At 39.1% G+C, this 24,669-nt stretch overlaps 1 protein-coding gene across 1 annotated transcript in view; it reads right to left on the minus strand.

Annotated features, from left to right (window-relative positions):
* Positions 1-3,563: 3,563 nt before the first annotated feature.
* The window catches only part of LOC105921069 (chemokine-like protein TAFA-2), a 139,892-nt gene continuing 118,786 nt past the window's right edge, over positions 3,564-24,669 (minus strand). The window contains exons 3-5 of the mRNA XM_036137991.1: positions 23,477-23,626; positions 17,322-17,446; positions 3,564-4,465 (exon numbers count right to left, since the gene is read on the minus strand). Of these exons, the coding sequence (XP_035993884.1) occupies positions 4,454-4,465; positions 17,322-17,446; positions 23,477-23,626 (287 nt within the window). The 3' untranslated portion in view covers positions 3,564-4,453. The remainder of the gene's footprint in view (positions 4,466-17,321; positions 17,447-23,476; positions 23,627-24,669) is intronic.

A 24,669-nucleotide genomic window follows, 5' to 3' on the forward strand; every position in this document is an offset into this window, starting at 1 on the left:
CATTGCTTACTTTAGTTGACTTGGAATCAGAAGGTTGTGGGTTTGATTCCAGCTTCTCCCTGTTACATGTTGATGTGCCCCTGGGCAAAGGACATAACCTCAAGTTCTCTATCGATCTCTATGTGTACGAATGTGTGTGCTTTAGTGAGTGCAGTTGGGTGAATGTGTTATAGTGTAAAGCACTTTGAGTGGTCCGTATGACTAAAAAGGCGCAATTTAAATTCAGTTAATTTTCTACAATTTATCAACATTAGGAGCAAACAAGAACATGTTTTAACCAGTTTGTGTCATCATAACACAAATTATAACAAATTGAGAATGAATGCTGCCTTACCTAAATGCCCAACCTTGCTAATGTAGAATGTAGATTGTGAATGGTTCCAGCTGTCAAGCAACAACATGAGAGACATATTTACTCTGAGTTTTGAGCTTATTCTGCTTAAATTTGACCAGTCCATCTTTTAATGGTCAAGTTAAAGTTTCAGCAACAAATTAAGGAAAATATGTGCAATTGCAAAATGTGTGGCAGCCTGATTAATCTATTGCTGAAATAGTGTCTCTCTCTGTGCAAACACAATTTATCCACATTTAAAGGTAGATAGCCACATTACATGCCCATACCAAAAAGACCAAAATCCAATTGATTATGATAACATAAGGCTATTTGCTCCAAGCCTCCGTCCAGATCGTGTTTTGATGGTCCTTTTTTAGCCTAAATAGAACCACAGCAATGGGCGCAATGAACTGACATAAACAGATGTGGCGCCATCTACTGGCAGACTAGCAGAACTATTAGAAAGCCAGATGGTTGCCATTGACACAGCTACTAGACCTGCATAAACAGAGAATTTTAGCTCCCAAAAAGAACAAAAAATGACAAAAATAACCCTCTGAGTTGATGGCTCTACAGGAATTGGTATACACCATGCATTATTCCACTGTTTCTTAGTCTTTGGATCCCTCATTTATGTAGAAACACCCTTCTGATGTACTAAATGACATAACTGTGATGTAAGTTAGGGCTGGACGATAATTCAATAACAATATATATTGATTGATGGATGTGTGGTTCAATAGAAAAAAAGTGGTCAATAAAAAGTTTAATAGAAGAACAGTGTTCTTTCTTTTTGCATTCTAGCCTATCATGTAGGTTAATACCGCAGTCATTATATTCTCCCAACCAATCACAAATGCAGACCCAGGAAAACTCCTTCACCAAGCTCTGCCCCCTTCAAAGAGTTCAGAGAAGTGTCCTTTTTTAAGACTAACAGTTTTGGTAAAAAAAAAAAAAAAAAAAAAACTGGTTGAATAAAGGGTTGTGTTTGAATTCAATGTTCTTTATTTAAAAATAGGTCATTAAGCAACAGCATAAAATGGCCTAGGCTGCACTTAAAATATATGTTTTGAATATTTTCAACCAACATGATTTCTGTTTATCAATATGCTTTTATTTCTATATTGTCCAGCCCTAACGTAAGTCTGATGTTCTTGAAGTTTGGAGAAATGCCTTTTCAAGGCAAGACCTCAGCTCTGTAATTTTCAAAAAGATTTAATGCAATCTGCTTTGTGAATCAGTTGCAGAAATAAAGCAAAAGCCGCAGCAAAATGTTGCAAAGAATGGAGAAAGACTACACTGCTGCATGAACTCCCCGCTCTCTCTTCTTTTTTTTGCCTTTGCCAAAACTGCCATTGTCTGTTTAAACAATCTCAGCAGGCTGTTCATTGTAACATTCACATAACATAGAAGAAAAATTCACCACGTAAATCAGCTCTTGATCCATTACCTTCTTCTGGTCATTGTTCTTTCTGCAACGCATCCAAATGCTGTGGCAGTTTGTGGCTTTTTCCGGATGCAACATCTGCGCTGGCATCTGTTGTTAGCAGTAACTGTTTCATCACCACTAACCAGAGAGCACACTGAGTAATTTCAACATCATGTTGAGTTTTCGATAAAAGTCACAGATGATTCAATTTATGCTCCGCAATACTGCTGAGGACATATTTATTTGTTAGACTGCCATGTCTGAGCTGCACCTGATGCCTTGCTTCAGCACCGGGGGTAAACGATTTTGGGTAGCTTCATTTAGCACAGAAAGAAGAGCACTGTTAGAAGTGCTGTGGAAGAATTTCAACACATTTCTGACTCATGTTTGAATTCATCTAAAGCCAGAAAAACACACTGAGAGCAGTTAACGGGAAAGCCCTATGGTGAAGCTGTTATACTCTGATGTTAAAAGCTTTTTGGACATTTTACTTTATGTAATTATAACCATTTCTGCCGTGGTCACTTCTTATTTCTTTCAACCTGTAAGTCCATGTGTGAGAATCTTTCAACCACATATGGATGGCATGTTGCTAAACACAGATCCTACACAGAGATGTAGAAACTTCAAAATCAACACAACATCATAAAGTCTACGTGTGCACTGGTGTTTTGCTTAGAAAGTGAATAGCCTTAGATGCAACCTCCAAACTCTTGAAATAACTTTTGCATCACAATTCTATGAAATCTGAAATTATACATATTTCTTGTGCTGCTTTTTCTACAACATTTTTCCTTCCACTGAACTTTCTGTGAACATGCTTGCATCTAGCACTCTGAGTATGGCCATCTTCTTTAAACATGACCTGTGGCTTACGCTTGTTTTGAAGGGTGTTAATGACTATTTGATTGGACCACTCTCAAGCCAGCAGACCTCCCAACTATTGTGTAGGTGATTACATAATATCTCTGTATTTATAATCCTTCTTACTTGTCTAATGTACTATTCTATTCAAATATTCTGAAAAAATGAATTTTAAGTTTTTAAATAGTTGTAAGACAAAAGTATTCAAAATTACCACACATGAAATAGTGTGAAATGTTGTACTATGTAAGAAATCCTCATGATATACAGGTTTGGTTTCAGTTTTTACATTATGGAAACAAAAATAAATAAATAAATTTACTGGGTGACACCTTTATGTGGTACATATGAAATACATGTCCATAATGTTAAGTAAAACCTAACCACACATCTTTTAGACAACATTCAAATATTCCGCTGCATCCGTGCTCCATTATGATAATAACCATAAAACAACACTGAATTATTAGTCATTGTGAAAAAAAAAAACCTCACTTACTGGCTGAAATACATGGAAAAAAAATTAAATTCAGTCACAATCTCCCGCAAAAAGTTCTGTTTACCAGCCTAATTAGTCCTCCGGGACTGTGCTGCAAACACTCTTTTCTTCTTCACCTGTTTGAAAACATCTGAATTTATAAACACAATTTATCTCGAAATAGGCCAGTTCCACCAAAAAGAAGCCACTGATAAATGAGCTCGAAGTAACACATCACAGAAGACCCCTGAGGAAAGAGATATTTCAGCTTGTTTGCAACTACATGATGAAACTTATGATTTACATATAAAATAATTACAAGTTTAATTAGTGATTTGAAGTTCTTTTTACTTCAGGTTTTCCGCAGAAAGAAAATTAATTCAACACTAATGAATAGCCTGTTGAGAAACAATTGCAGTGTTGTGACCCTTTATCTGGGTTGAATGAACTACAAAGACTCCTTTTTTGAAAGGTTTTATTCATTTCATATAATACTGACACATGTACTCAATAGCGGTTAACAGGCGTTTTTAAAAACACAGATATTAAAATCATTAGAGCATCAATTTATTTCTAGCCCCATTAATTTCATTCATTCCATACTTTCTTTTATGTTTTTATACGTTTACATGTTTTAATATACCATAACATCTAGTTTGTATTAGTCTAACTTTGCTTTTGAAAGGATTTTGTTCATTTTGAAATAATAAAAAGCAGAAAAAAGACAAACTGCATTTTAAAAATGGCATGTGGTAAGCCACAACCCGCTCACAATAAAATCTTTTTTTACAGTGTAGAAAAAGAAATGAAAAAAAATTAAAATAAAATAGATCAAAGATTATTTTTGACAGCATTAAGCAGGTTGTATGTGGCACACGTAAATTTGAATATGTCACCAATACTACATGAGGCAAATATTATGGATTAATAGCTTTTTTTGTGTGTGACGTGTTTAGGGCTCTGTTAAAAAGGTTCTTCATAGTTGTTCCAACAATGTATATGGACTAAACGCATCAAGAAAAGTCTGATAAAGAACAGGAGCTTCTGGAAAGAATTTATTTGACTGTTATCTAACTATTTTTAAATCATAAATCTTGATCATTTTTTGTAACGTTAAAGGATTGTGGGTAACATAGTCCTTCGCTATAAATGATCCAGGAAAATCAGCAGTGTTTAACGTGATGGCAAGCAATTCTAGAGTCCTGTTTCTCCAGCCACCAGTTCCCGGGTATCCTTGGAAAAATTAAACAATTGCTGGTTCCCCAAAGAAATCCATCCGAGTGCACTTCCTCAAAGGTTGACGAGTCCATTGTGCTGTCCTTTACTTTTTGACTTGAGATGAGCTGGACTATCGGGTCACCTGCAACAGCGAAAAGGCAAGGCAGTTAAAATCACAGTCAACAGCGTTCCTGAAAAACTGAATAGAGGAACTTAATCTGTGAATATCACCATCTACAGCTGGTGTGCACCTGCAAAAGTGTTCTACATAAAACACTTAACATCCTATTGCTAGTTGTGGGATTGGTACTAAAGGGAATTCATCATAAATTCAGGGCTGACAGTTCCAATAGAAATACTGCAAACCTATTGGATAGGTGGGCATTTAAGCCTTACTTGTTTCTACACTGACAACAATTATACCCTAGTGAAAGTTGGAGGTTTCCTCCTGTTAAAAAGAAGTTATTTATTTCCACTGTTGCCATATGCTTATGCGGTATGATATATCACATGTAAATCAGTATAATCATCTATGGATCTAAATATAATTTATAGATAAATAATATATAGATACATATCATACATATAAAACTAAACAAATCATAACAGAAGTATAGTTATATAGAGGGTATCACAATATAATATAATATAGTACATATATACACATATATATTATACATATATATACTATATACACATATATATATATACATATTACAACTATATATATATATATATATATATATATATATATATATATATATATATATTATATATATATATATATAGCACATTTACATGAACTAATTGACCAAGACAGATGAAAAAAACTGTTTACTCAGTTGCACCTGTATGTGGTGCATGTAAAATACATGCTCGTAATGTACAGAATGTTAGGGGAGTGGTGGCCTCGTGGTTAGAGTTGGGTGCTAGGGTCCTGAAAGGGGCCCAATTTCCCTGGTTTAAACAACACACACTGCCACTCTGGGTTTCTGATCAGGCCCACTAGTCCCTAAAAAGGATGAGTTAAATGCAGAGGAAAATTTTAATTTGAGTGTAACGCAATGACAAATAAAAACAATTATTATGACTAGTAACTTCTAACGACATTCACAGTATTTCAGAAAATGCCTTTTGACTGACAGAACCTAAGAGCAAGATGTGTCTGATGACACTTTATTCATGAGCTCAAATCAGAGATATGGTTACAGTGCAGAGTACGCATTGTTGGTGTAGCACTGATACTTCAGTTTGTAAAGTGTCTGTCGTCTGGCAAGAAACTAAACAAGACACAGCGTGAGTTATGGCAGCCAGCCCACAGTACCTCACTTTCAACACCTGGCTGCCTGCCACATCATTACGTCTATTTGTTGAGATGGCTGCCCTAATCACTATGTCTCCTTATCTCATATGACCATCTGTCCATTTTGTTGCCTCAAACTTTCACTTTTGGTCCATTACAAGCAATTTGTTGGCAAACAAACACAGACCGCTATGCTGGAGCGTGTAATAGACCAAACTCTGAGAATCTGAGAACTACATGTCTTTCTCTCGGTTTGAGTCGCCCAGGGGCTTCCTCCTTCAGTCACAACACATGCTGTTCCCCTTTTCCTGCTTCTTCAGGGAGTATGTCTTTTGTTCAGTCATCTAACCATGAGGCAGTGAACAAAGAGCGAGGACCACCCTTTGCTGAGGGAGCTCAGTCTGGTTTCCTGTGAGATGACAACTGAAGGTATTCTTCTGCTCTACGTGGCTTCAGGCCACCTTTCCTGGGTCCATTTCCATCGCCTTCAGGCATCCACCTCGCAACTGATCAAAGAGTTTGCAGGAGTTTGTTGTCATGCCACTTCTCTGTTTACAGACACTGTGGCATTTCTCTGCCTGTTATGTTTTACTGTGCAAATTCAAAATCCTTTCAGGTGGTCATTCATTGTTTTAAAGAAATGTGCCTATTCATGTCGGTTTCTGAGCCCCATAAAAAAGCACATTTAGGCAGCTAGTGCTTATTTTCTAAACCACTAAGGAGGTGCTTGACTTTCATTTTCTTTTTTAGCACCTTTTCTCTTGCCTGTATTTAAAAAGCGTCTGCTCCCTACACTAGGAGATGTTACACATGTAACTGTTACATTTAACACACTTTTCAAGACTTTGTAAAACAAGTATATTTTTAAACTTTACTGCTGATCACAGTGTGACTTAGTGATGTGGGAGATTTCTTCAAACTGTTTTAATATAGTAGAAGTATATAAGATGGAGTTTGCATTATTTCAACTGAAAACCTCACCTGAGAAGTATGAATAATTAGGAAAATATCTCAGAAGGAAAAAGAATGCAATGGAATAAAAATGAAAACGAGCCCACTAAATCACATTTGTTTCTAGCCTTTGGGCTACAATGTTTTTGCTTGAGTTGCAACTTTCTGTTTTTTTTTTTTTTTTACATTATCTTGTGCAGATTACAAAATTTACAGGCATGATAAGCTAAATGTTGGATATTTTTTTAAAAAGCAGCATGAAGATCTAAACGTACCTGAAGCATAATAATCATTCATTGTGTGTGATAAGAGGTACAAATGCTAACCATAAAGTTCTTGAGAAAGATGCTAAAAAACAAACCTCACAACAACAAATCTGTTTTTCACAGATAACTGTATCATTTTACAGTTTTCCCACTCTCTCCCTGATTGTCTTATTAACTGTGTCTGTTCTGCTGCTTATACAACTCATCTGTTTTCTCCTACCATTTACCAGATCTTCTGCAGCTCTGTCTCAACTTTCCAGCCTCTTCCCTTTTCTAGCTATTTCTCAGATCCCTGCGATTCAATCCTGGCCTGTTCTTTGACCCTGACCTTGTTTGACTCGTAAGTCGGATGTTCATAATCAAATCTTTTTGGTGACTGACTTGTTGTGGTTTATTTCATTTGTGTAATATTTTGCTATAAGCTGAGGGTTGTTTAATTAGATATAGGCTGTGTGGAGTTCTTAATGAAGTAGCTCTCCCTGTGATTTAGAGACGTGCATTCATTTAGTCAGCTCAGAGACACCCACAAAGTAACACACACTGGAAAACAGATAATGTCTCTACAACCACACATTCCTTCTTCAGACAAATCACGCAGGAGACCACAACCCTTGGAGAGGTGTGTCTAAGCTTAGAAAAACGTCGTAATTGTGTGAGAACAGGACTTTTTACCTCAGGGACGTCGCCCGGGTTGTTTGTTTTAAGAGTCCAGCGCTGTAACCTTATGATTGTTTGTCTGCTGTATTAGAATAAACGGTAAAGCTAAACTCTGAAGGTGAGTTATCCTTAGGGTGTTTATAGGGGTAAGCTGCTTGGAGAAGTTAACAGAACTGGGGAGAGCGACCATGGTGTTAGAGTGTTACTTTGACTACACGTACTGTATAAACTTAAAGACTCCTGCTGGCGATTTTGGATTCTGGATTTGATCTGTTGTTGGACCCCGGGGACATTGGAATTAGGATCAATGAGTTTGGACCTGTCCTCTGCCTTGATCGCCTGGAATATTGCCACTTACAGTTCTTCAGACTATTTAAGAAGGTAAAGTCTAACTTTTCCTTGTACTAAAAGACATTCTGACATAAAGTGGACATAACATTCTCATCACTCTCCAACAAATTGGAACAGTGCCTGTGAACCTTTAATAAAGCTAATTTAAAATTTTCTTCCTGGGGTTGCCATTTAGGTCTTTTAAGTCGAGACTTTCTAGAACAACAAAAGGTATGCATATTTTATTTATTTATTCATTTATTTGATATGGACATCACATATACATTGGGCAACCGGATGTACTGCTTAGATGTGTTAGTACAAGTGATAGTTTTCATCACCAGTCCAAAGTTATACTGAGTTTGTTACTCACTTTGTACTAATTCATGCATGTCTGTTTACCTACATAGACACACAGAGCGTCTGGATATACTAAAAATCAGACATAATATTATGGCCGGGAGCCTAATAGCGTGCTAGTGCCCCTTTATTGGTAACAAAATAGCCATGAACCATTGAGGCAAGAACATCTTTAGACTCTAAAAGATGTGCTGTTGTATCTATGTTAGAGACAGATCCTTTTACTCCTGTATGCCGCAAGGTGGGTCCTTCATGAATCAGACAAGTTGGTCCAGAAAATCACAGAGATGCTCAATTTCAAAGACATTTGGGGAATTTGCTGCCAAGTCAACATGTCAAACTTGTTGTCTTGCTCCTCAAATCAATCACTAAATAATTTTTGCTGCGTGGCAGAAGGTAACTACCAGGTATTAATTACGCATTTGCAATTCATGAAGGATAACTATTCCATGTAACATGTCCCATATCACTCAGGAAGAATTCAACTGAATTCAAGCCCCTCAGACTCTAATATATACTTTTGATCTTTCTTATCTTTTTTAATCTTTTGCACGCTATAATGACAAAGGGCATGGTCCAGCTCTTTGTTACTCTTAGCTGGAGTGTCCAAAAAGAAATTTCACCATGTGGTGACAATAAAGAATCTTTGAATCTTGAATCTTTGCATAATGACTCCATGACAGGGTGGATATGGTCTACAAAAAGGGTCAGGAAGATAGTTTTTGTAACAAGTGACATACACACACCCAAGATAACCATCAATGCTGCCTCCACTGGCTTACCTCCTTTCCATATTGCAACATGATTTCTCGGGTAAGTGACACACACATGATCAGCCATGCATGTGATGGAAAACAAAATGTGATTGATCAGACCAGCCCACCTTCTTCTATTGTTCTTTGTTCCAGATCTGATCCTCCAAACAAACTGTGCATTAACTTATTTAGCAATTTGAACTACAGTGGCTCATCTGTTGTTTAAGACCATAAGGATCAGCCTTCACTGCCCACAAAAATAAATGATTGGTTTACCATCGTTCTTTCCTTGAACCACTTTTGATATATAGATCACTACAGACCAGGAACAACACACATGAGGCACAGTTTTGGAGATGTCCTGACCCATGCCTCTAGCCATCACAATCTGGCTTCTATTAAACTCCCTATATTCCTTGGTTAGGGTTAGGCATCCTTGTCCTTGTTTCCTGATTTTAACATATCAACTTTAAAAACAAATGTTTGATTTGCTGCGGAATATACATGCATATTGGTGCATATTAACTTCACCTCTTTATGTTCATAGTGTTATGCGTAATTGCTATATATATATATATATATATATATATATATATATATATATATATATATATATATATATATATATATATATATATATATATATTTAACCTAGCCTGCAAGCTGAATTATTGCTGTATTTGTGCATTCACAAACACAAGCATCCATCTAAACCAAAAATATATTTTTTTAATGTCTTTAATGTCTTAATGTCTGTTTTTTTAATGTCCTGCCTTAATGTGGCTTAAGCCGGGACATACAGCTGTAATGAAAGCAAGAGCTGCCGAGCCCCCAGCCGAACCGAAATAAACATGGCTGCACAGGAGGACTCAAGCGTAGCTGCTGCTGTCACATCTGTTTTGTTATAATCCACAAATTCTTCTTTGAAAGAAGAACAACAAGAAGTGCCTTGACCAGCATAAGTTGTTGTTGTTTCCCATGACGGCATCTGCTTCCAATGTTTTCATTTGATACCATGATTGGCTAAAACCAACCTTTGGTAGGTGGGCATTAGGTGTCACCTTGCCCATTCAGCTTGGAAGGTTCTGCTGAATGTCCCTCCTTTCCCCAAACTAATTCCATGGGAGCAGTCCCAGATGGATAATGTGCAGAATGGAGAGTGCTACACATTATCAATCTGGCTTGCCAGGTTAATATATATTCTCAGGTTATTTCTGTTTGGCCCCGGCCACACAAAGATGGCTTTGAATGTATCCAACAAACTTTCTATTGAGATAGAGAATCCCGTCCAGACAAATGGCTTGAAAACCAACTGCATTTGAAACCGGTTCCCAGATTTGGCTTTGTCTGGACACCCCTATCTGCATAACTGGCTACAAACAGGCATTTTGGTGCATGCTTAACATGCATGCACTAATAACAGCAATGGTGGCCTTGGAGTTACAGTTGTGTTTTAGACACTGTTCAATTTGTTGGAGGACACTGTGCTCCTCTACTGCATTTGTCTGGACCAACGACAAGGTAATACCTATGCCATACCACTCAACCAGATGGCATAGGTATTACAATGCCTAATACAGCTCCTCCAGCTTCCTGCGGTTCCATCTTTATGCTTAAACTTTTCTCGGCGGATACAGTATGTGGCTCTATGTGGATGCAGTCCCTATCAGATGTTTGACTGCTTTTCGTCATGAATATGTACTTTAAAGACACATAGTACAAGTTTTGAAGTTAAATATTATTTATTTTCTTTACCATACATACCTTTACAATTGCCCAATGTGTAAAATTAGTCATCCTCTACTTACCGCAGTTGCCTCTACAGGCTGGATTGGTCAGTTCATAAGAGAATGATCCAGGCCGAATTCTCTGCGCATGCATGTGTGTGTGAAGTGCTGTGTGCTCTTGCTCGCCTGGCCACTTTGTTGAGTCTCTGCCATAATCAATGAATTAGCGAGCGAACATGGGCTAACTTCAATATTTATAGCTTTCTTACCTCAGGAGACATAATGGCTCTAAACAAAAGACCTGTGCAGTCGCAGCGGCAGATGCTTTTCCTCTTCTCCCATGCACTTCCACAACACTGGTGTCATTTCAACTTGTCGCCAAAAATCCTTGAACTTGCGCTCTGTACTTTAATTTACCCATGGTGGTTTGGGTCTGTCTTTCCTTCATTTAACCAGAATATAGCATTTATTTATCTGAATATAACATATTATTAATACATTTACTTTATATTTTTTCTCTTTCTGATAAGTTCATTCTCTCTTTTTTTTTAAACTAAACTTTAAACTAACCTTTAAATTAGCTTGTTGTTTATATTACTAATTACTATATTACTTGTGGGACAGTAAAGGTATTTCTTATCTTCTTTTCAATTTCTATGATGCAACTGTTAGTCCATACTTAAGATTGCATCAACAAAAAAGCTGGTTTTCTTGTTTGCAGAGGGTCTTAAATTGCAAATCTTGTTTTTTGTTGTTTGTGAAACATATTCTGATCTAAGAGGTAATAGTCACTCTACGTTGCCAGAAAAAAAATGACTTCCTTTTGATATTGACACCTTTTTTGATTTGCTTGTTTTTCTTTGTGCTTCTGTACACCCTTGGCTTGTAGTCTGAGACACCTTTGTGGCTTGGCACTGTAGCCATTTCAGCTTGTTCATCCATATGATATTATTTGCCATCGATCGAGCTGTCTCCTGTCCCCTCCTTTGTCTACTCCTTCTGCCCTCCTCCTCTCTACCTATCCTCTGCTTGTGGCCAGGGACAAAGGGACCAAAACAGAGAGCTATATCCATTTTGGGGTTTTAAATAATGTTGTAAGACTGCCATTGCGATTTATTTCTTCACTTAATTTACACTGATCTTTAACTTGCTTTTTTTTCTTTTTTGCTGCACACTTTGTCTTCCCCTTATTCATTCTCTTCTTTGTTTTACTTGTGTGCCATCGTCAATTCCAATTCACGAGCAGGTCTTAATGGGACTATAAGAGATCGTTCGATGGTATTGATTTGGATGCCAGCGCATCTTGACCTTACCATACAACAGCAAAGCAAATGAGAAAGGGAAAAAATATTCTTTTCATCATCAGTGCAAACACAAAAGCTAACACTCCCAAATAATGTAGACACAAACACACAAAAACTCCATCCCAGATCATTGATCAAAGAACTGAATTCAGGAGACAGCAAATACTTGTGCTCTTTTAAGCTACAGCAGCATCAACAATAAAGTGATGCCTGGTTTGCTTTGATCATGTTTAGGGAATTTTAAATGCACACCTTGATGCTGACAAAACAAAATATGTGAGATCAGATATTTGAAGCAACTCCTGGATGACCTTCATAAGGTATCATATCTCAATGGAAATTTGCCTCTTTTTGTAATCATCAGCGCCTTGCACAAATATGCTTCTCCAAAAACCTATTCACGTTGTAAGTCGCTTTAAATCTACAAACCATGAATGTAGTTGATTGGGATTTCATCTGATATAGAGACTCTAGAAATAGAGTGACAGACTGAAGTCACCATTCATTAAAAATGGTTTTGTGGGTCCTGGGTGTCTGGAGAGATTATGTGAAGGGTTTCTATAAAACAAACCATAGTTCTTTTTAAAAAGGTAAAAATGGTAAATGGCTTGTACTTGTATATTGCTTTATCAAGTCTGATGACCCCCAAAGAGCTTTACACTACGTTCAGTCATTCACCCATTCACACACACATTCACACTCTGACGGTGGTGAGCTATGTTAGCAGCCACAGCTGCGCTGGGGCAGACTTATAGAAGCAGGCTGCGATACATTGGCGCCACTGGGCCCTCTGACTACCGGCAGCCAAACCATACATATTGCTGCACTATAGATGTTATTTGCAAGGTGCAAATAGCATCTGTAGCATCTTAGGTGCTACTCCTGTAACACCTGAGGTACAGTCATTTGCGAACAAAGAGAAGAAAAGTGGGGAGAAAGCAGAGCTCTCGGGCGAGCTGGTGCTGAGATCTGAGCTAAATGGGCCCCAGTTTCTCAGTGCAGGCTTTCAGGCAGAAGGGGGGAATACCATCATGTCCCAGTATTTTTCTGGTCTTCTGACACTGAGAGAGCCTATTTAATATATGACGTCAGTGACCAGGAGCTGTTGGCCATCACGCTTGACTTAGAAGAGTGGAGGCATTGGTTGAAGGGCACCCAACAACCCATTCTCATCTGGACTGACCACTAGAATCTTGCCTATCTTCAAACTGCCAAGAGCCCTAATGCCCGACAGTGCGCTGGTCTCTGTTTTTTCTCCAGATTCAACTACATCATCAACTACCACCATCAAATCCAAAAACATCAAACCAGATGCCCTTTCCTCTCAGATCATGACATTCCACTCACCTACATCATTCCTGTCTCCTGTGTTGTAGGATCCCTCTCCTTGGATCTGGGACGTAGCCTCTAGCAAGCTTTCATCAACAAACCAGATCCTGGGAAGGATCACCTAGATGCCTCTACGTACCTGCTTTCCTTCGGTTTCGAGTTATACGATTGGCCCATGATTCTAAGTTTTCGGGTCATGCTGGTTCCAGCCGCTCCATTGGCATTCTCCATTGTGACTTCCGGTGACCATCTCACAATAAGAATGTGTTTGAAAATGAAAATGAATTTGTCTTAGCCTTTACAGTGTGCACCAAAACCAGAACTCCTATAATCCTCCATCTGGACTTTTACAGACATTAACCATCCCAACACTACCTTTATACCACAAAGCCTTAGATTTTGTCAACTGATTACAACCCTCCAAAGAGAAAACAGTTATTCTCACCATCGTTGACAGGTTTTCTAAGGCTTGTTTAGTCTTTCCAAACTTCCCTCTGCCCAACTGACCACTGACTTCTGTTTCATCAGGTATTCCGACTGCACAGTGTTTCCTCTGAGATGGTGTCCGACAGAGGTGCCCAGTTCATCTCCCAGGTATGGTGAGATTTTTGTACAAGCCTTGTGGCCAAGGTCCAGCTGTCTTCCGGTTTCAACCCTCAGACCAATGGCCAGTATGAGCGAATTAACTCAAAAACAGTGTTTGCTGTCTTTGTGAAACAAGTCCAAATTCCTGGAGTCAACATCTCACCTGGGTTGAGGACACCCACAACAGCCACATCTCTGCCACCACAGGAAAATCTCCATTTGATACTTCTCTTGATTACCAACCATTTTTACTACCAGCTACATTCCCCAAGACCAGCTTACCATCTGTCAAGAGTTATCTGTGGACCTGCAAAAGGATTTGGGAGCAAACCAAGACAGCCCTCAACCATTCTGCTGCTCTGAGTAAGAAATAGATAGAAGACAAATGCCATCTCCTACTTACCAACCAAGTCAGGGATACGGCTGTCTTCTAGAACTTTCTCCTCAAGGAATACTTCAGGAAGTTGGCACCCCGGTCCTTGGGCCCATTCTGTATTGACTCCATCATCAACGCATCTTCTGTCTACCTCAGACTACCGGATCACCTTCGAGTTGATCCTGTCTTCCACGTTTCCCAGATCAAGCCGGTTTTGTCCAGTTCAATGTGCCCTCCGGCTAAGTCCCCTCCTCCCAGTTTATTGATGGTCATCCCTTCTGCAGTCGACCTGCTCGACTAGGAGGGTTATAGTTCCAAGGATTGTTCATGTATCTGATCGGCTGCTCAGTTGATCATGGACCCTTCACTTATATCGGACTTTGAAAGATCTTCGTATTCCACCTCTCCTGTTCAGTTGACAGGCACCAACCGTTGGGGGTGGGGGTGTATGTGGATCAGGTCAGCTGTGGTGTGTGGTTGTTCTTACCTTTCTCCAGCACGGTGCAACAGGCGGATACTGGCAACAGGTGTTATCAATCTTAACTAATCAAGAGGAGCATCTAAGGTGGCAGGAGACAGAAGGAAGACGTCTGTCACCTAGGTCTGTCACTGTTCACCATAACCTGACTAACCTTCCCCGGTGCTTTCTTCACCACCTGATCCGTAAATCAACCTTTGCCAATAACCTTCCCAGCCTGTTGTTTGCGGGTGCTCACTCTCCTCTCTCTATGTCCTTACAGCCCATGACAAGAGCCTTCCTAGCCATCCAGATTAACTCAGCCATTGCCCTATTTCCCCTGTCTACACTTACTTGTAATAAAACACATTCTACCTTCACTCTTGCCACCGTGTTTGTTGTTTCTGGGTCACCACGGAAAACCAGACCATGAAGGTTTGGTATGTTTCATGGCTCTTATGATCCTGTTTGTAGAGTAATTTCTCTTTAATTTCTCTAAAGTAGTGCTAAAGTACAGGTGATTGCACTGGATTTTATTTAGTTGAATTAGAGTAAATGGGGATGAATAAAAAAACATGCTGCATTAGATTTTTCTTTGTAAAAAGGATTTGTAACCCATGTTTCATTGTTTATTTCAGAGTTCTGTGTTACTTTGTATTCAATAATAATATCCCAACCAAACAAAGTGAAATTAGCAGCTGAATTGTAATACAATGTGCAAATGAGCATGACAATCTTTAAAAGTAAATGTCTAAATTAATCTAGAGTAATAGACAAAGCTTATAGTTAGAGTGGCTCATACCCTGAGGTATCTCTATAGTTGTGCTGTGATAGGCCTAGGCTGCTGGAAAATATCAGGGTCTAATTTTCTCACTCTAATGATTTCTACTGTTCTTCAGTATACTGTTCTCCAGTTTTGCATTGTATTACATTGAAATGACTGTCGTCATTTCAGCTTTTAACTTTTTGCTCTCTCTCTTTTTCTTCATAGTAGGTACACCTGGTCTGGCGTTCTGTTAACTGTGACATCATCCAGAGAAGACGGCTCACCCGCTACTACCATCTAATGTAGAACAGATTACTAGATCAATGTGTGCTTCTGTGCTTTTTTGTCTCTCTTGTTGTGTCTCTGCTCTGTCTTCTGTAACCCCAGTCGGTCAAGGCAGATGACCGTTCATACTGAGCCCGGTTCTGCCGGAGGTTTTCCTTCCCGTTAATGGGGAGTTTTTCTTCCCACTGTCGCTTCATGCTTGCTCAGTATGAGGGATTGCAGCAAAGCCATGTACAATGCAGACGACTCTCCCTGTGGCTCTACGGTTCCCCAGGAGTGAATGCTGCTTGTCGGGACTTTGATGCAATCAACTGGTTTCCTTATATAGGACATTTTTGACCAATCTGTATAATCTGACCCAATCTGTATAATATGATTGAACTTGATTTTGTAAAGTGCCTTGAGATGACATGTTTCATGATTTGGCGCTATATAAATGAAATTGAATTGAACTGAATTGAATTGAATTAATATGTTGTTCTCTTGTATAGCCATCTCTTTAATACTTTTTAACTTAACCAGTTTATTATGTACTTTTGGCAACTTAAATTGGAAAACAGGGTAACAGTATGGTTGAGCACAAAAGAAAAGATTTTTATATGAAGTAACTTTTTGGCATAATTTTCTTCGCAGGATGAAGAGTTAGCATAGGAAATAGAATGTATGGCATCTATCATACAGAAACAGAGTCCACGTCTCCTGAGACTGTCTCTGAGTGTTTTAGAGAAAGTCAGAAATGGAAAGAAAGAGCATATTATGTGTCTCAAGCTCTTCCCATCACTCTGTTTTGCCCAAAGAGACGCAACCCTGCTGCTCTTCTCTGACCACGCCTTCAATCAATTATTAAGGAAGAAAACAAAGGTCTGCGTCTGGCCATTAATAATGAAGGGTGCGAAGGCAAAGAGAAGGATGGAGGTTAGAAACAGAAGCATGCAGTTACAGGAGATGAGTCTCACACACGTTTTCTTCCTATGACAGAAGAACACTGTAGAAGGCAGATTGGGTCAAGCCAATGAAACAGGGCAAAGGGGTGCAGATGAATCTTGAGCTAAATGTACACCCACAGGTGGTCACAATCTCACACAGGCACACATAAAATGGACAAAACGTAGTGCTAGAAATGGCTTGCACATGTCACACAAAAGTATCATTGAAAACACTATTTCAGAACATTCTCTGCTGTGTATCCAATATGACAAGGTCTTTTTGCATCGAGTCAGATGGCATGCCAAAGTGGCGTGGCGGAAAACAGGGCAAGTGAGAGCGAGGGTATTTGTGATTTTCATGTTCAATTAGTGTGTTAGATGTCTTGTTCCTGATGGCCTTATTTATTTATTTTTCTTTTGCTGAAAATATTTGATGCTGGATCCAAATGGAGAAGGAGAGACAAAAACTGGGTGATGAAAAGAGTGATTTTGAAATAAAAGATAAAAAAGTGAAGTCTGGGAGAAGATGAACATGCCTTAAATTAATAGGAGTTTTAAAGAGTGAGAGAACAGACAAACAATAAGTGTGTATTTGAAAGAAAACCCTTTCTGGTCACCAACCTTTGTGGTCTTGACTTTGTTGCCCGTGCTGCAGCTCCATCCCGTGAGGTCTGGTAGAACCTTGCACTCCTCACCTTCCATACACGGCTGCATCTGACACCACCACTTTTGGGCTACAATAGAGGCTGGAAGAAGAGAGAGGTGTGGATTGTTTCAGTCTTTGAGGCTGTGTTTTCCAATCTTGTGCTTTATTTATATATTTTTTGACAGCATATTTGTGAATTTTGACACCATACTCTCTTGAGCCCTGCTGCCATCTAATCTTCACAAAAGCAAAAGTGTTTCTAGAAAATAAACTTATATTCCTACCCACTCCTGGGGGTACTAAGAGGTTGGCATGATAAGATAAACAGTTGGATGCTTTAATTCCTAGTTGATTAAAATAGCATGTGAAAGATTATGCAGTTGAGAGAGCCACTGAACCCCCAAATGACCTAACCCAAATGTGAAATATTTTATATGAAAAATTCAGCCTTTGTATTTGTTTAATATATTAAAGAAAGACATTTTCTAGTGCCTTCATTACTCATGACAAATCTGTTGTGTTGTCTTTTACAGTTTCTTATTTGGTTTGTCAAATTACATGCTTTCGGTGGACCTCCAGTATGCCTTAATTACCATTTGCCTGTCTATATACACTTTTATTTCGGAGACATTATTTTCTCTCAGTTGTAGCAAAATTCAGCATTTCCTCTGATCACATTTAAAATGACTGGGAAAAAATGCAAACAGCAGTCCTGACTAAGAACAGACTGCTGTCCAGTTTTCATAAAGCCAGTTTCAATTTAAAAATTCTGTAATACCATTTTCCCACATTCTAAAGGTTACATTTTTTTTTTAAAAAAAGGATAAAAGTAATGGTGGCTGTGGCTGTATGGAGAATAGAGTAACACAGCACTGTCACTCCACCACTTGTTACTGCCGACTGCTGGTCAGCTGACAGAAATAATGTTACAACTAGTGTTTTAGTCTAGACCATCTAACCAATAAAAAGACTGACTATGGTGGACTGTCACAGCATTTAGGTGAAAGCCTGTGCAAATTCTCAGTTATCTGGGTCATGGCAACAACAAACAGGCTAAAATTGGACGCAACCGGACATTCGCTCCTTTTATCTGAAAATGTTTCGACACCTTTCAAGGAGTCTTTGTCAATTCTGGTGGTTCGCACTTGAGCGACCTGCAGTTGGTGCACTGCTGTTTTTAAAGGACACGGAGGCCTCCCAGAAGCATTCTAAGTCAGATACAAATAAACGACACTGTCCGGGGTTGTTTAGGTGAATGAAAATTTGTACTTAAGCAGCCCTTTAAAATGGACATACAGGTACATCTTAGCAAATTGGAATTACCAACGGGGCTCATTTGTCAGATTAAAATGACCTTTTGAAAATAAAAACCTTTAAGCAGGTATTTAACACACTTTTATTAAGTTGTCATTTATGTTTTATAAATGTTTGTAATGTAATAATACCTTAAATTAAATGTTTCCTCAGCTGTAAGTGGAGAATCAAATCCATCCCTCCATTATCTGTACCTGCTTATCCTGACAAGGTTGGCTGGCGTTATCTCCAGCAGTCACAGGCGAAAAGCGAAAAACACCCTGGATAGGTCATCAGTCCATCACAGGGCAACACAGAGGACAAACAACCAAGCACGCACACACTCGCACTTAAAGGCATACTATGCAACATTTTTCAGTTAATTAATGTGTTCCATACCGTTTTGGATGATTAAATGAGTCTTTTCAGGTCAAACAAAGGTTTTCTCGGCCGCCCTGGTGGTCTGTGGGGGAAATACCGTACTTGAGTCCTCGGCCCGCACCCACAGGTTCAGAAGTCTCGTGCAAGACCGCAAGAGTCGGTCTTGCTTTACGGCGAGAACTCCATGTGTTTTGCCCTGCCATTCACTATATGCACACGCGAAAGCAACAACAACCGCAAGTTTTTTTTATTATTTATTATTATTATTATTATTATTAACATTATTATTATTATTTTATTTATTTATTTTTTTGAATGTTGCCGCCTCGCCAAGATAGCACTGCGGGAAACCCTGTTGTTCATACTTTCACTGTGTTAGTCATTGTTTGTACAGCCGTTTTTTTTTTACTTTTCGTTGCGTTCGCCTGTCTGCTAAGCTCAAAACAACCGCGCCTGGCTTGACGGAGAAACCAGAACAGCTGAGTATCTTTATGACAGTGCACTTTTACTTTCGCCCTCTGGGGGGAGCCTCGCTGGAAAATCAACCCCAGTTGCATAGTATACCTTTAAGGGCAATTTAGAGAGACCAGTTAACCTTACAGTCATTTTTGGACTGTGGGAGGAAGCCAGAGTACCCGAAGAGAACCCACACGTGCACAAGGAGAACATATAAACTCCATGCAGAAAGACCCCAGGCTGGGTTTCAAACCCAGAACCTTCTTGCTGCAAGCCAACAGTGCTACCAAGTGCATCACGGTGCAGAAATGACTGCTTGAAATCACAAGTCTCGTTTTAATTGATCTAAATAATATACAGTATTCTACTTCAATTGAGTTACTGAAATATTTTTTTTCTATAATATGGTAACTGATTAAGAAACACATGTACAAGACAACTGTGAAGATACATCCAGCTAAATGTTAACTGACTTGGCATTAGCTGGACGCAGAGTGAGTGAAAACGACAGGTTCAGGTGGATGATTTAACTTAGAGTTCTTTCCTTCTCTGTGTTGTATATATGTACAGAAAAAAAAACATCCATATATTTCCACTGAAAAACTGCTTCTTCCTTTGGTTTTCTTACTCCTTTGATCTTCTCACCCTTGCCACATAAAGACACATGTGACAGCCCTGACACTTTCAAAGTAAAAAAGACTTTGGTTACATTTCATGTGGCCAAAGGTTTCACACTAAGTTATAGTAAAAAAAAAAAAAAAAAGATGTTGCTGTTTTTGTCTGGACTGGTCTTGAGAAAATTGTGAAATAGATGCCGTCTGTTAATTACAGCAGTAAAATAGCTGATTTGGATTGTTGAAGCCAATTTGTTTGCACTCAGTTTATGAAAACTTTCCTCCAGGATTCAAAGCCCAGTTTAAAAATGTTGTTATTATTAGGCTACTTACTTGTTTTTAAAGGAGAAGTTTGTTTGTTTTTAGTTGTCTGCCTTTCAACAGGAACGTTTTCCAAGGTGCATTCTCTCTCTATTGTCTGGAAGCAGAGACTGGCCCCTCCAACCCTCAGTGGAGTAAAGTAGGTACAGCTAATGGATTAGTGGTGAAGTGCAGCAAGAGCTTCACTGAGAGTACATCAGCATCACATAGTGGAAACAATTCTTACTGAACGCCAGTTCAGTCCTCACTTTTTGGTTATATCATAAGCTTTTCCTGAATTTCATTTGTTAAATATGTTTTCTAAATGGGCAAAAACATATGTGTTCAATACATTTGTCACTATAAACTGCCCTATTGTAGAAGATGGATGGAAGGATGGATGGCTGGATGTTCTTGAGTACTGCAGTATTATACTACAATTTCCAGGAAAAGGGAAACTGACGTCTCTCTGCAAACCCCACACATTCTGCACACAAACTGTTTAGACTTCAGGTGAGCACTACAGAGAGCTGTTTTCAAAAACTAGTCGCCCCAGAGACAGTCTCTTCCCCCCATACTGTCTCTCTGATTGCCACAATTAGCACCTCACAGCTTTAGTATTCAACTACGCTGCTGTGAATAAGAAATAGGCATATTTGTACTATCACAACCTCCGCATTTATTTTTCTTTACATTTTAGAAAGGAAAAACATACACACACATACATACTGCTGTTTATATGTATATGTCTACCTAATGTGTATGTAACGGGTGGTTTACAGCCTCTGCGTTGTGATTGACTTGTCCAGCCACCATAGGGGGATCAAACTTTGTTTCTTCTTGTCATGGTTGAGTTTTGGTTTGGCTTTGTTTTTCTGTTATTTTCATTTTTTCATCTCTTTTGGGTTAGGTTTGACTTTATTTATTGTTAGTTTTCAGTCATCAGTTATTTTCTGTCAATTTTCACTTCACCTCCTCAGCAGTCAGTCACACCTGATAATCATTTACCAGTCAATTAGCCAGACCCTTGTTCCACCTGTGAAGTGTTCTATTTAAACCTCCCTCTGCCTTCAGTTCAGCACTGGGCCGTCATCATTCCACACCTCTCCATGCCAGTCCCTGTTTTTGCCTTGGAAGATTTGTTTTTCTTGTTTAAGGTTAGTCCTGCCTGATTTCTATAGACTCTTACTTTGCTGTTTTGTCCCTGGAGAAGTTCTGCTCTGTGTCCTGGTGTCTCCAGAGAACTGCTAACTGGACTAGCCATCCTGGAAAGGCTCTGCTCTGTGCTCTGGTGTCTCTCAAGTTCTGCTAACCTGACTAGCCGCCCTGGAGAAGCTCAGCTCTGTGTCCTGGTGTCTGCAAATGAACTGCTAAGCTGTTGTGGCTACGGGCCCTGCTAGCCGAGCAGTATTGAGCTTTCCCTGCAGCCTGTATAGTTGTGACTCTCTCTCACTCCGGCCCGTCAGCTCCTGCCATCACCTACATCCCTGACCTTCTGCAGCCCTGAACCTCCGGTCTTCATCATCCGCCATCCAGCATACTTCCTTCAAATAAAAACTCTTAAACTTTAGTCCCGTGTGCGCGTCCTGAGTTCATCGGTAAACAAAACCCTGACACTTCTGACGTACAGAAAACTTACTTGGCTCCAACAGATTCTCTAGCATAAAACTATAACAAAAAGTAATATGGCAGAAATTAACGAAATGTCATGAATTAAAATCAACATAAACCACAAATTGCTGGATAATGTAGGTCAACACTAAACGCTGATATGTTTTCGGAATTCCAATGGTTCACGGGATTCCCGTGGGATTCCCACAGGATAGGAGTCAGATTTAGTAATAATCACATTACTGGGACAGTACCATAGAAAAAGTTAACAGGCGCAGACAGCAGCAGGAACCAATATTAATTTATCTTATTATTGTATAAATAAAAGTATAAATCAATAGATTTGTTACAACGTAACAGTAAATGGGAACTGCAAACCAACAATATTAAATCTGAAACACTTTTACAAATCTGGAAACAATTTAACAACGCACAAAACACCTTAAAAATTTCTAACACAAACTTCCATTTCCCGAAACAATTTTATAAATGAGAAAATCAACCGGAAAGATAGGGACTGTCATCTTTGAATTGACAACGGGAGCGTTCATGGTGCCCCAAGATGGACGCCAATCAAGTGCCGTTTTGCCCGTTTTGTGGCACACATGAACAGATTAACGTGGGTTTGTTTTTTGTGTGGTCAGTCCTCAGAGTTTTTAAGTGTAACAGAATAGACAGGACCAGATATGCTGCAGCAGTGCATACAATATTTTAATGAGGGTCACTCCTATGCTATAATCGTAGACATGATGTCATGTTTACACAGTGTATACATCAGCTTGAGGTCTCTGAAAAGCAAACTGAATGACACCGGAGTTACGTCAAGCAGCGTTTTCCTGTCACGTACGGTTCCCCCCATAGACATTATAAGTTCCCCCTGCGTCCCCGTGTCACCCCATTATGCAAAACGATGAGTTAAATCAGAAGTTTATTGGTTTGTATGAATATGCATTAATGTTCACTAGTTTTCTAACCTGAACCAACTTGGTTCTACCAAAATAGAATAAAAAGCTGAATGATGAATGGCAACTGTGTTGCAAAATAAATAAATACATAATAGAAAAAAAGAAAAACACAAAACAAACAAAAGTACATAAATTAGATGACTGAAGATTCCATAAAGCAATACTGAACACTGAAGTAGCACTAACTCCTCTGTAGCATACTGCCAACGCACACATGGGATGCATAAATAGACTGCTGCTAATGCAGGGTAAATGTCAGGCAGCACTATTCAGTATTTCTCCCAGAGTCATAAGGCAAGCACAGCCTCTGTGCAGTGCTCTGCATGAAATAACCAAGCAGGAGCTCTGCCCAATCATCACACCCAGAGAGTGAAAATAAAAAAATAAAAATGTAAAAACCATGATTAGTATTTGTTCACTGCACTGCTCAAATAACTTCTTTCTTAGACAGACTGAGACTTCAGATTCATTACAAATATGCACAAACCTCACCTGTTTAGTGTTACTTACCATCGACACAGGAGGGCATCGCTCGAGTGGTGCCAGCAACTTGGCCGGGGAAACAGGAGCATTTGACAGTTTGAGATCTCTCCTCAATCTTGTTCTTGTTGCAGCAGCGGTGGGCAGCGATTACCTCACATGTCCCTGCCTTTACGTGCACTGTGAGAGAAAAAAAAGTGTAAAAAGGAGGTATTTTAACCTTCTAAGTTTTGTCATCCAATAAGCAATATAATAAAATGTTTGTAAATAAACAGTTAGACGGTATGATAGTGAGAGTAAGGGGAGTTTATCCTGTAACTGGCAGGTTGTTGGAATGGGTGAATGAATGAATGCAGCGTAAAGCGCTTTGGGGTCGTGTGACTTGATTTACAAGTGCAAGGCATTTACCAAATCCAGACATCATCTTCCCCCACCATATAGTATGAAAAAAGTAAATAGCCACATAATTAATAGATTGGAAAGTCAATTTAGTCAGCCTACCACAAAAAAAAAAAAAAAATACCAGCCAAACAAATATGGAAACCTGAAGATGAGGTTAGACTGAATAACCACAGAGTTCAAATTTTAGTGATGTTCTCTGTAAGCCATGAACCCAAAAGCTCATTAAGATTCTGAATCATCTTATTATGAAAAAAATAGATGTTGTCAGGAAGGCATTTTAAACCTGTAGTCTTTCTTATTCGTCCCCTGAACAACAACCATGATTTTGGTGGGTGAATTTGTAGTGAAAGTATAAGTTAAGTCCCTTGCAGCTCCCCAACATACATGCAATATCTACTAACATTTGCACGAGATTAAAATGCTTTGTTCTGTGTTACGCTTACATCTTTGCAGTACAAACACAGGTCGGATGTGAAAAGCCTCTTTACAGCTTCTGCGGTTGCCAATTTCTGTTTTTATTTACGTGCGCACACATTTCACACGGGCTGGCGTGTGTTTAATTAACAACTAGTCCACCCCGAGCTCAGAAGTCCCTTGAGTGAGGCATGAGAGAGGGGAACAAAGAAAGGCACTCTATATTTGAAGATTTGTGATGTCAACATATGGTCCTTTCATATAAGCCTTTCATCAAATACATGAAAATGTCAAGGACAAACAATAAGGCCTGTCAGGAGATCTGTGTACACGTATGCAGTGTGTGCGCCTTTAAACTTGTGCAGCATTTTACACAAGCCTTGTTCTATCATGTGTTTAGACGGCCT

The sequence above is a fragment of the Fundulus heteroclitus genome, chromosome 1, assembly GCF_011125445.2.
Source record: "Fundulus heteroclitus isolate FHET01 chromosome 1, MU-UCD_Fhet_4.1, whole genome shotgun sequence".
Lineage (NCBI taxonomy): Eukaryota > Metazoa > Chordata > Actinopteri > Cyprinodontiformes > Fundulidae > Fundulus > Fundulus heteroclitus.